The sequence below is a fragment of the Physcomitrium patens genome, chromosome 1 (genome assembly GCF_059467195.1).
Source record: "Physcomitrium patens ecotype Gransden chromosome 1, ASM5946719v1, whole genome shotgun sequence".
Taxonomy (NCBI): domain Eukaryota; kingdom Viridiplantae; phylum Streptophyta; class Bryopsida; order Funariales; family Funariaceae; genus Physcomitrium; species Physcomitrium patens.
In genome coordinates, this window is record NC_143410.1 from 6003131 (window position 1) to 6014573 (window position 11443).

At 37.8% G+C, this 11443-nt stretch overlaps 1 protein-coding gene and 1 long non-coding RNA gene across 2 annotated transcripts; both read left to right on the top strand.

Moving 5' to 3' along the window:
- The first annotated feature begins 4122 nt into the window (after positions 1-4122).
- On the top strand, positions 4123-7280 carry LOC149989840 (uncharacterized). The gene is made up of 2 exons (XR_016501980.1): positions 4123-4658; positions 6633-7280. It is a non-coding gene; the product is annotated as an uncharacterized LOC149989840 (long non-coding RNA).
- Positions 7281-7345: 65 nt separating this feature from the next.
- On the top strand, positions 7346-11196 carry LOC112278819 (UDP-glucuronate 4-epimerase 1). The gene is made up of 4 exons (XM_024512671.3): positions 7346-7696; positions 8662-8866; positions 9177-9815; positions 9951-11196. Exons 1-4 carry the CDS (start codon positions 7470-7472, stop codon positions 10590-10592), a joined length of 1713 nt encoding a protein of 570 aa, XP_024368439.1. The 5' UTR covers positions 7346-7469; the 3' UTR covers positions 10593-11196.
- The last annotated feature ends 247 nt before the right edge of the window (positions 11197-11443 follow it).

The following is an 11443-nucleotide window of genomic DNA, read 5'->3' on the forward strand; positions in this document are numbered from 1 at the left end:
CCTGAATTTATTTTTATAATTTATTTTTTAAAAATGAGATCTTTAGAATTATTTTTAAAAAAAAATTAAACACTTTAATAATTCTTACACCAAGCAATCATAAATCCATTCATGTACAAATCTCAATTCCCATTAATTTAAAATTTTAATTTTTACCAATCCTTAATGACCTAAAAGTAACCTTATGAAAATTTAAAACATATTGATGACAAATTTTAAATGAATTCTAATAATAATTTGATAAAATCTTTAATATACTCCATATAAATCCTATAAAATCCTAAAATATCATAAAAAAATTTAACTTTTTAAAATCAAATCCTAATAAAATTTTAATTATTCTAATAAAAATTATTGAAAAAAATCTTAAGAACTATAAGCTGACTCCATCATATCCTAAATAAATCTTTAAAAAGTCATCAAATTCTAAAAAATATTATCAGATTCTAAAAAAAAAAAAAAAAAAAAAAAAATTAATTACTTTGAATGAACTCTAAAATAGTTTTAAATAATATTAAGAGATCTTAAGAAAATGATAATTAAAAAATAGATTTTTTTCTAAACTGTGAATCTTTTTGTATCATTGAATCAAATACAAATAATTTATGTTGCTAGATATAATGGTTATAAATAACTTTATCAAATTTTAAATAGTAATATTACATAACTTAAAAGATGTGTTTAAAAAACAGACCAGATGTTTGGCAACATCATTTTTCTATTTTGATATAATATTTTTAACCATAGGATTTCTTCTTTCCAATATTAATATAGACTAAAACTTATTATCAAAATTTTCTTTGAATTATTTACCAGTATACTAACACGTAATTTAATAAATTTAGTAGATTATTACTTTAAAATAATATTTTTATTAACTTCAAAACTACTAACTACCAATATCTTATTGTACTTATATTTTAAAAGCTTTTAATCTATTCTTAACTTTAATCCAAAGATAATTGCATTGATTATTTTTTATATTTATTATTACCTATTTTACTTTATCTTTTTTCATGTATATCCCTAAAAAGTACATAGAAAAAAACTCTTTTGTGCAAAACTTACCATAAAACATTCAATTTTTAACTATGTTCAATCGATAATTTGTTTTTTTTTAGAAAAAATTCTATAAATTTTTTGATGCTTTTACGGTATAATATGTTGCATCATGATAATAATAGATATTATCAAAACCAAAACAAAGATGCCTTTAAAATACTGAATCAATAATAGTAACTGATATGTCTTTCCTTCTTGAAGTTGGTTCAAACATATTAACAAACATTCTTGTTCTTGATGTTAAAAGTAACTTTTATAATAACTTTAATAGATTTTATTTTAAAGACAAAATTATTTATTATAAATGACAATGATATATATTCCATAAGATCAAGCACAAAATGACTTTCTATTTGTAGAGTAATTTCAATATAATAAAGCTATAGAGATTATTCAAGAGATGTTTATTAACTTCAAAAGTAAAAAAGTTGTCAATTTTTTTGTTTAAATGTGTCATCCTTGCACTTAAGTAAAGACTCTAAATCATCAATCCAATGAACTTCAATCTTTTTTATATTCCCAAGCAATCAATTTATATGAAGGTTTTGAATGATAATTTTTAACATAATACAAAAAATTAATATAAAATTATTTATATGTTTTTAGTCTCAAATTAATAAATTAATACATAATGTCAAGTTGTAACATAACTATTGAGTAAAGAAATATATAAAGTCCAATATTTAAAAAGAGTCAAATTTTAGATTTAGTTAAAAAATTCTTCACTCTTCATATATAAAAGATAAAAAGGAGTAGAAATGTTAATATCATGCTACCATTTATGCTAGAAAGACTTCTATATATGTAAACTAAAATAAATCCCCACTAGTTGGAAGTCTACCTTAGTTCACAATAATTTTAATTATCTATCAATTTTATTATTTTATGATTATCATTCGATTCATGTCCAACAATTTCCAAAACTCTCCAATTGTAATCTAAAATAATTCCTCTTAATAGGCAATTTATTCTAGTTTACAACTATTAATTAATTTGTGAATTGATTAAATAAAATGCCTTCTACTTCATACTAAAAGACTTTTAAGTTCTCCTAACTAATTCAATGTCCTTCACACATCCATAAGCAATAATACAAGAAATATAGAATACTTCAAAATCTACACCCTTCAAAGGGAATTTTCATATGATTTTATTTCTTTTTAATTTTTGATATAATTTTTATGTAGTATTATTGTTCAATAAAAATCATCCAAGTTTAAAATTTCATCCACAAACAAATTCTCATCCACAAATGAGTTTTCATCCATAAATATTTTTTTATCTAAGAATAAAATTTTATCCACTCACAACCAACATTCATCCATAATTTACCATCCATTTAAATCCTAAATTCTTCCATGTTATAATTTCATTAGATCATGACATTTGATTAATAAATTATTGTTCTACAACACTTATCATGTATTTATCATGTGTTTTATATATCTCTTCTTCAACTTTATACTACAATCAAGATATTAGAAAAATAAAAATAAAAATAAAAATATTACTACTTTCTATTAAAATAGAAAAAAACCAAGAGTTTAAAGTAGGAGAAGTCTTCGACTCAAGAAAATATTGAAAAAAATAGGATATTTTATATATTGGATATGATATTATTAAATGTATATGAAAGCAATATGAAAATCTTGCAAATGCATCAAAACTTGCTCATTTTTTAAAAAATTATCATCTATTAAAACCAAAGACCAATTTTAGATAACAAGATTGTATAAATAAATAAAAATATAGGTCTAAAGTTTTTTTTGTTACTCAAGTAAATAGAAGTAGGAAAATATGTCAGGTATATATTATCTATTTTTTTTTAAAAAATAATAATTTAGACACAAATCAAATAATTAGTTTCTTATAGATACACAATGTGGCTATTGAACTTATTCCACACTTTTTTATTTTTAACAAGCCATGTTTGTAAGAAATCTACAACTTGACACTTAGTCCACAAGTCTTGTTATTTTTAAAAAACTTCCACAAGATCTTATTTGTGGGTAGTATATATAGAAACATGAAGAAGGCCACTTTTAGCCTTGTCGATGTCTTTCTTGTATTTAAGTCTTAAATCAATAATCTCTAACTTCTTTGAATTTGAAAATTGTCATCCTAATTCTTTTCTATCATACATCTACATACTTTATACTTTCTTTTTCTCTTCTTCAATGACATATAAATGTGTTGACTTTTGAGTTTTGTCTAAATTCATGTCATTGATAACTATTATTATTGTGGTATTCATTTTTTTAATATATCTTAAATTAATTCTATGATTTTTAAAAATAAACTAATCTTTTAAATTACAATCTATATTTAAATCATCCTTTAAAATCAGAACATTTAAAGTATATATGTTTAAAATAATAGTATAATAATAATACATAACTTAGAATTTTAATTAATAATATAAAATTGTAGTATCTTTTAGATAGATATATATATATATATATATATATATATATAGATATTCTTCATAATTACAAAAACTAATAAAATAATATTTATAAAACTAATCTCAAATCAAACATAGTAGAAGCAAGCCAAAAGATTATCCATATTGACAATTAATTTCTAGATAATAAAACTATAATCACAATAGATCCATACTACAAGAATACAAATAATAATTGAAGCTGTTATAACAAATATATATATATATATATATATATATATATGTATATCAAAATTTAACATGCTTTAAAAATAAATCATGTAAAAGGGATTACATACAAACCCAAATGTTTTCAATAATACAAATAAATTTATTAAACTTTCAAAATATAATAATGTTTTACATAAAGATTCACTTATTTTATTGAGTAAGTTTTAAACATTAGCAACATCGATTTTGTAACATCACAAAAAATCTTAGATTATTTTGAAATGAACAATCTAATATCTTCAGAATTGAACAGAACGAAGAAAGACACAAGCAAACATTCAAATGTGTCTTGCCATTGTGCCCAAAGCAAGACTTACATGCGAACCACAACCATCATGAAAAACACAAGCCTTTCTCATTTTCTTTCCTTTCTTCTTCCCAAATTCACTCCCAATGTCCAAAAGAAACATTCTTCATCACGTGCACAGATCGCAAAGTCACTGCAAACCAAAACACCTCTCATCAATAAACATCAACAATAACAACAACCAGAGTTGCAAAAAATACGAAAATGGGGGAGAGGGGAAATGCATGCGGAGTGAGTGAGTGAGTGGCGGTGTCGGCAAGTGCATGACCTCCGATCGTCACCACCATCGTCGCCGCACCCTCTCCCTCTCTTCTACAATGCTTCCATGCTTCCACTTCGATGTGTACTCGTGTTGTTGTTGTTGTTGTTGAACTCATTCCAATCAAAGGTCTTCACACGCATGTGTTCTCGCGGATTGTATGATCCCCGGATCGCTTACTCTTGACGTGGTTGTCGTGGACCAGAACCCTGAAGCTTCACCACTGGAACGCCGCGACGAACTTCGGCGATGGGAGGGGGGGAGTTTCGTTTTGTTCTCTTGGGATTTACATCCACTGGACGAGTGGGTGTCGTCTGCAAATTTGGAGCGAGTGAGGGACCAATTTCGTAGAACAGGTACTCAGTTCGCACTCTCACGTTTTTACTTCATCCGTTTGTCAGCCATGCGTTTGTTTACAGACATAGGTGTTGGGTAGCTGCCTCAGATTTTGTGAGCACCGTATTGACGGGCACCCAATTGTTGTGAGTCTCTAGAATATTGGTGGAAGGGGTGCAGGGTTTAAAGTGTGGGGTTTAGAAAATAAACACACGCACGGAATCATTTGTGAACAATTAAATAGGGACACGAAATCATTTATGAACGATCAGACAGGGATAAGAGTTTAAGGTTCGTTAAAACGCTCTGGTGCGAGGAGGCATTAGGGTTTTCTGTTCATCCAGTGCCAGCTGGGTGTCTAATCCGCCATGGCGTCGAGTGAGTGAGTGAGACAGTGAATGAATGAGCGAGAAATGTGAGTACCATTTTGTACAGAGCGAACTACGGCACTGTACTGGATGCGGATCGAGGGTCAACTCTGGGTGCTTATCCAGAGGAATACCTGATTAGGAACTACATGGGATTGGGTGGGACAAGCCTCGAAATGGAGGGTCAGGTGGTTCAAAACAGAAATGATTCCAAACACAGATGAACCTTGCCCAGATATACGTTAAGCGCCGGCCTGGCTCCATTTTTGATGACGCCGTATTTATCTGAGAGCTGGAATAGGGTCGCTTTATTTTGAAGAATCAGTACATTTAGCAAGCTTTCAGTCCATCTGGGAGTCGGAAACTCGGCAACATTGTTTTTGTACTGGAGTGGGTCAAAGCCCCGGCTCGATTGGTGAGTTGTGAGCGCTTTTATTAGGGAGGTGCGCGGATTGTGGGTTTGTATCGTTTTGCAGCAAGTTTATTCCCCGAAACGTTCGCCTTCCTCTTCCCTTTCCTCGAAGCGGTTGTGAAATGCTCGATGACTTACGAGGAAAATGTGGTTGTTTCCAAAAAAGCTTGACAAGCCCAGGAATTGAACTTCGGAAGCAGCGAGACAACTCCTGATCAAATAATAATAGAATATCATTGACACCTGTGGTAGATTGAAAGCATACAGCAGTTAATTGTCACTTACCCAACTGCTGCAAAGAGCTTCGTAATTTCCACAATGTCTTCTTTTGTATCAATCGAATATTCCTCAAAGCAAATTTCGTGGTGAACGTCAAATCACAGACACGTCTTCATTCCCTGACCTAATTGACTTTATCTCCATTGATGCTTCACATGATTCTCACTATGGACGTTATTTTGGTTCTAGTTCGGGAATTGTGGCTCAAACCCGCCCTCGGATAAAAGTAGAAGAAAGAATGTCTATATCTGCGAACAACAGACCAGAAAATTGCTGCTTCTGAAATCATTGTTGAGGCAGAACAAGTCAATGCTGGCTTCCTGCTTCCTACTTCCGATAATGTGAGGTCCAGCAAGTCCACCACATTATAATACCCTGCTATGATTATTCTTAGTTCCGTTGTTTGCTGTTTATTTTAATTTTTGTGTTTTTCAAGACTTTGTCTTTTAAAAGCTGGCCTGATGGATTCAGCATCGTCAAAAATTGCTGGACTACGACTGATCTGAAATCTACGGATACACGAATCAATGCTGCGGAACATGTCGTGTAAATAAAAGTGGATATTGCCGGTGAAGTGAAAAACCGTGATGAGATAGTTTCATACTATTCCGAGCCACGCCCATTTGTGACCCAAAGATGCGGTATTCAATTGCAGTCCATAAACCTGATCCCGCAAGTGGACAACGATAATAATCTGTGTGCAACTCTGCAAACTGTCATGCACCCAAACTGCTTTTTCCAGTGGGTTTTATCATTGCGTTAGAAAATCAGGAGAATAAATGATGGAGGATCGAAAAGAATATTCCCAAAATTCATCTTCATTTTGTGAGCATTCTTAAAAACGGCGAATGGTCTAATTTCATCAGACATGGTTTTCTGTTTTCTGTTTTCTGTTTTAAGTTTATTTTATTTTATTTATTTTTGCATTTTAACAGGTGCACAAGACGTTGAATGCACTGAGGACGGATTGATTTAAAGATATGAATAATCAGAGCAGCTGGAGCACAAAATGGTCGAGTGGACTTGTCAGCAGAATGGCAGAACGATCATTTGCCGCGACCAGCACAGTGTTTGTCACACGAAAGTGAGGTACAACGCAAGAATCAACGGCGACCCCTTTTAATTTTCCTCTTCCGAACTCGTAAACTACAGGCCCACGGTTGCAAGCAGATGACAAAACCGCGTCGGGACTGATGAAACCTCTGACGCCTGCAGCGGCAGCAACGAGAGCAATAATGCGTTTGGCCATGTATGCTCTCTGATTGCTCATGCGACACTAATTGAGCTGTAAGTACAATCGCTAGATTCATCGCAAGGCCAAAAGCCAACGTGGGTCGTTGCACAAGTTGCTGTCGAGGGCACAGAAAAAAACACTGCGAGCCTCTGGGTACAAAGTTGACTCAGGGGGCGGTAAAAAACCGAGAGTGACGCCGAACAGGGGTGATGAATCGCCCGAATCAGCAGGTGGGGTGAAAGTTCAAGTGGTCATCGTCCGCAACGGACGCGCACCTGTGATGTTGGGTGGAAATGGAAATGGAATAATTATGATGCGTGTCACGGAGTGTGGAGGTGGACTGTTCGACATGTGCGCCAGGGGGAGGGGGGGGGGGAGGCGGGGGAGTAGGGGGGAATGTTGGGTTGTCCACTGGTGAAGGATAACATGGGACGATCAGGAGGCAGGAGTCCAATGCACAACACGCAACTGCAGATTGCTGCCGTGCCCCAAGCGACGAGCAGGAGCTTGGTGCCGCGGTCACTCCATTGCACCAGATATGCTCTGGAGTATTACTGAACACCACAGAGCTCGCGGAGTTTTTGAACTCTGGAAGTCCCTCCCAGAAACAGCTCGCAGGGCATTTGCAGCAGAATTTTCGAGCGGGGGGGCTTCGAATGCGGAGCCGTGTGGTCCGAGTGATTATTCTCGTCAGTGTGAGCTAAGATCCGGCCATTTGGAGGCGGTGGGTGTGCGTAGCGAGGCTGTTGCTCCTACACTTTGCAAGTGTGTTTCCTCCTCCTCTTCAGTTCTGTCCATTCTGCTCATAGATCCTGTTTGCAAGGCACCTCTCTCGTTCCTGTATCTATTTATTTTTAAATTTTTAAGCAACATTTTTTCGATTCTCTTTCGTACAGTGGGCGTTTGAAGTTTCGAAGGGTGTAACTACTGCGAGTGCTCCTTGCGCTTTGTTTCATAGCTTTGTTTTATTCGATTTTCTTTTGTTTTTATTTTTGTGGCGACTCCATTGCCTCGCGAACGCACCTTCGGATCTGTTCTCATACGATTACTTTGAGTGATTATGCGAAACTTATTCGCTTGCTTGGAGACGATCTCTTCATCGTCCTCTTTGGAGGTAGTGCGCGCATTTGCATACATGGAGTGATCTGTGAATGCATCACCCTCCGCTTGAGGTCTACTCATTTTATTTGTTTCTCTCACGAAACGTTATTCATCCATCAGTATCCGGCGCTTGCAAGGTTCAAAGCCTCGGGAGGGCAATCTCCGTGTGGAAATGAATCTGTCGATGGACACTTCCGGAGCTCTAGCGTCTGTTAGGAACAGAAATTAAACTATCCTGAAATCCATTTATTTTGTGTCTACCTCGTACTGTTTCACGTTTCGAACGAAAATAATTGAGATTTCCAATTGCGGCTTCAGAAGTCATACGTTGCTTCGTTGAATTTTGGTCGAAGTCGGAGCCGAGGCTTCAAAACGTTGTAATTTTTTGCTATTTCGCGACTGACTGCGCTGTTTGCAACAGTAGGCTCTTATCTTTCCTGAATTGCAGATCTTGCACAGTGCTGGGACATGGATCAGAAACGCTTGGTTGAATTTTTACGCATTGATTCTCCGACTGCTTGTCCTAGTTCCGCATTCATGCTTCCTTGCCATGAATGAAACGATTCGAGTACTTTTTTTTATATAGGTTGAGAATATTAAGGTGGTTTGACGTTGAACTTATAAATCAGGTCTCGAGGAGGAAGCCTGGAAGTTCGATACGAAGTTAACTGTTGGGTCTTAAGCCACAAGGGGAGATTCCCAGCATACGCATTTTGCGAGAAGCGAGGCGGAGGGATCTCGATGTACGACTCCCTCAACGGTTCCCTCCAAAATCCACTTCTCATGAGAATGCCTCCGTCTGTGCTTGATGAGTTCCCCTCCACCCCCGGAAAGGTTCGCAATCAATTCGCATTGTTGTTACATTCCACTCATGTTCCTGAAGAGCGCTGCAGTTGGTAACATCCTGATGGATTCAATAGTTCACGGCTCCTAATCGCATCAATGAACTTCTCCTATCCTATCATTGACTGCTCGAGCTCCCGCTTGGGTAGCTCCTCTGAGAAATCTCTCGATTTAAGCTCGTCGTGATCAATTGCAAGCGAGCCTGAAACGTACATGGCTGTGATCTGTTCCGAAGGCTATGGAAGATGTTTAACAACCAAGCAGAAGTATCTTTACTGAAGGTTTCAGTGTTGATCTGCAGGTGAAGATGGAGAGGAGCAACTACTTCGGGCGAGTGGGATCGAGATGGCATTCAAGCGTGTCAGCGAAACTTCTGTGCCTCACTTCTATCCTGCTCCTCTTGACGATTTCTGCATTCTTCTGGGTGAGCTCCGCTGGAATAGACAGCCAAAGGCCGCCAACGTTCCAGCGCAGCCATGAGTGGGAGAAGCGGGTCCGACAGTCATGCCTACCTCGACGAGAGGACAATCCTCTCGTTGTGTTGGTCACCGGCGCCGCAGGTTTCGTCGGCTCCCATGTATCACTTGCCTTGAGAAAACGTGGTGATGGAGTTGTTGGGCTCGACAACTTCAACAGTTACTACGAGGTTTCATTGAAACGGGCTCGCCAAGAGCTACTTGCGAAGCACAGCGTGTTCGTCATCGACGGCGACATCAACGACAAATTCATCATAGAGAGCATCCTCGAGGCGGTTCCGATCACGCACGTCATGCATTTGGCCGCCCAGGCTGGTGTGCGCTACGCTATGCAAAACCCACAATCTTACATTCACAGCAACATCGCAGGATTGGTAAACATCTTCGAAGTTTGCAAAGCAGCTAACCCCCAGCCGGCTATCGTTTGGGCGTCATCCAGTTCTGTATATGGACTGAACACTAAGGTTTGATCGAAGAGCTTTTCTGCACTCCTTCCAGCTGAATGTACACCACTACCATGAGCTAATCGGGGGCAGAAATTCAAGGTTGGAGATAGCTGGGCGTACTTTTCCTCATAATGTGAGTGTTGATCTTGGCAGGTGCCGTTCTCTGAGGCCGACAGGACAGACCAGCCAGCGAGTTTGTACGCAGCAACAAAGAAGGCCGGAGAGGGGATCGCTCACACTTACAACCACATTTACGGTCTCTCCATCACAGGACTAAGATTTTTCACAGTCTATGGTCCGTGGGGGAGACCAGACATGGCTTACTTTTCCTTCACACGCGACATTCTCAAGGGCAACCCAATTAGCGTCTACTCCGGTGCAGGCGGAAAAGACCTAGCTCGCGACTTCACCTTCATCGACGACATCGTGAAAGGATGCGTCGCCTCACTCGACACGGCGGAGAAGAGCACCGGCAGCGGGGGCAAAAAGACAGGCCCCGCAATGCTGCGCGTCTTCAACCTCGGCAACACTTCCCCCGTGACAGTACCGACTCTAGTGGACATCCTCGAAAAGCACCTGAACACGAAAGCGAAACGGCAAATCATCAAAATGCCGCGCAACGGCGACGTCCCATTCACGCATGCGAACATATCCTCCGCGCAGGCTCAGCTCGGCTACAGACCCACAACCAACCTCGACACGGGGCTCAAGAAATTTGTGAAATGGTATCTCAGCTATTACGGCGACAACACGAATCGAAGGTTATGGGTGGGAAACCATGAGAAAATTATCTAGTCTCTAAGCAAAACCCAGAGCTCGTTACACACAACGCCATGTCCAAATTCTTTGGGGTACAAATTCAGTGAACATCCAGCGCAACCAGCAATGAATTCGACAATTCGCACATAAAATCCAGTCAATCCAGGTCGGAACGCGACGGATGCCATGCATTTGTTAACACCAGCAATGCCTCGCGTAGGGGACACCATCGTAGGTGCTGGGATTGTGGCAAGTTGGGGCTTCAAGGGGCGATGCGCGGAGACCCATGCCCGGTGTGGCAGTGTCCGTGCCTTCGAGGAGGCCCTGTGGCTGTGTGCCCTGTCACCCTTTCCCGCACCCAACTGCTCGAATTCTATTCTTTTATCATTCTTTCCTATCCTTTGTAAACCCTAAATCCTAAACCCTAAGCCCTATTCCCCTTCTCCTGGTCTATTACTGCCTCTCCCCTCCCCCCCCTCGCCACCTTCAGTAGCTCGGGGTTCAGCCACCATTGCTTGCTAGCCCCTTATGAGGTTTACACCCTTTGAAAAGACTTCTTTCTGGGTGATTTTGTTCCTATATAGCTAAAAATGATCCATAAATATATTGAATGCTTATTGAGCATGAGTTTGTTTGCTTATGGTCATGATCCAGTCTGAGTTGCAGTAACAATCAAAATTAAACAAACTACAAATCGAAATGCCTCATTTCAAGGCTTAAGAAATAATTCTATGCATTTTTGTGTTGACTTAAATGTACTTCGTGTTGTACCCAGTAGTTATTTTTCTAAGAATTTTGCGAAACTATTGGAAATGTTCTACTAAACATGCTCGACATGAGGGAGACAATTGATTCTCTATGTGTCCAGTAAGATATTCAGTTTTTGA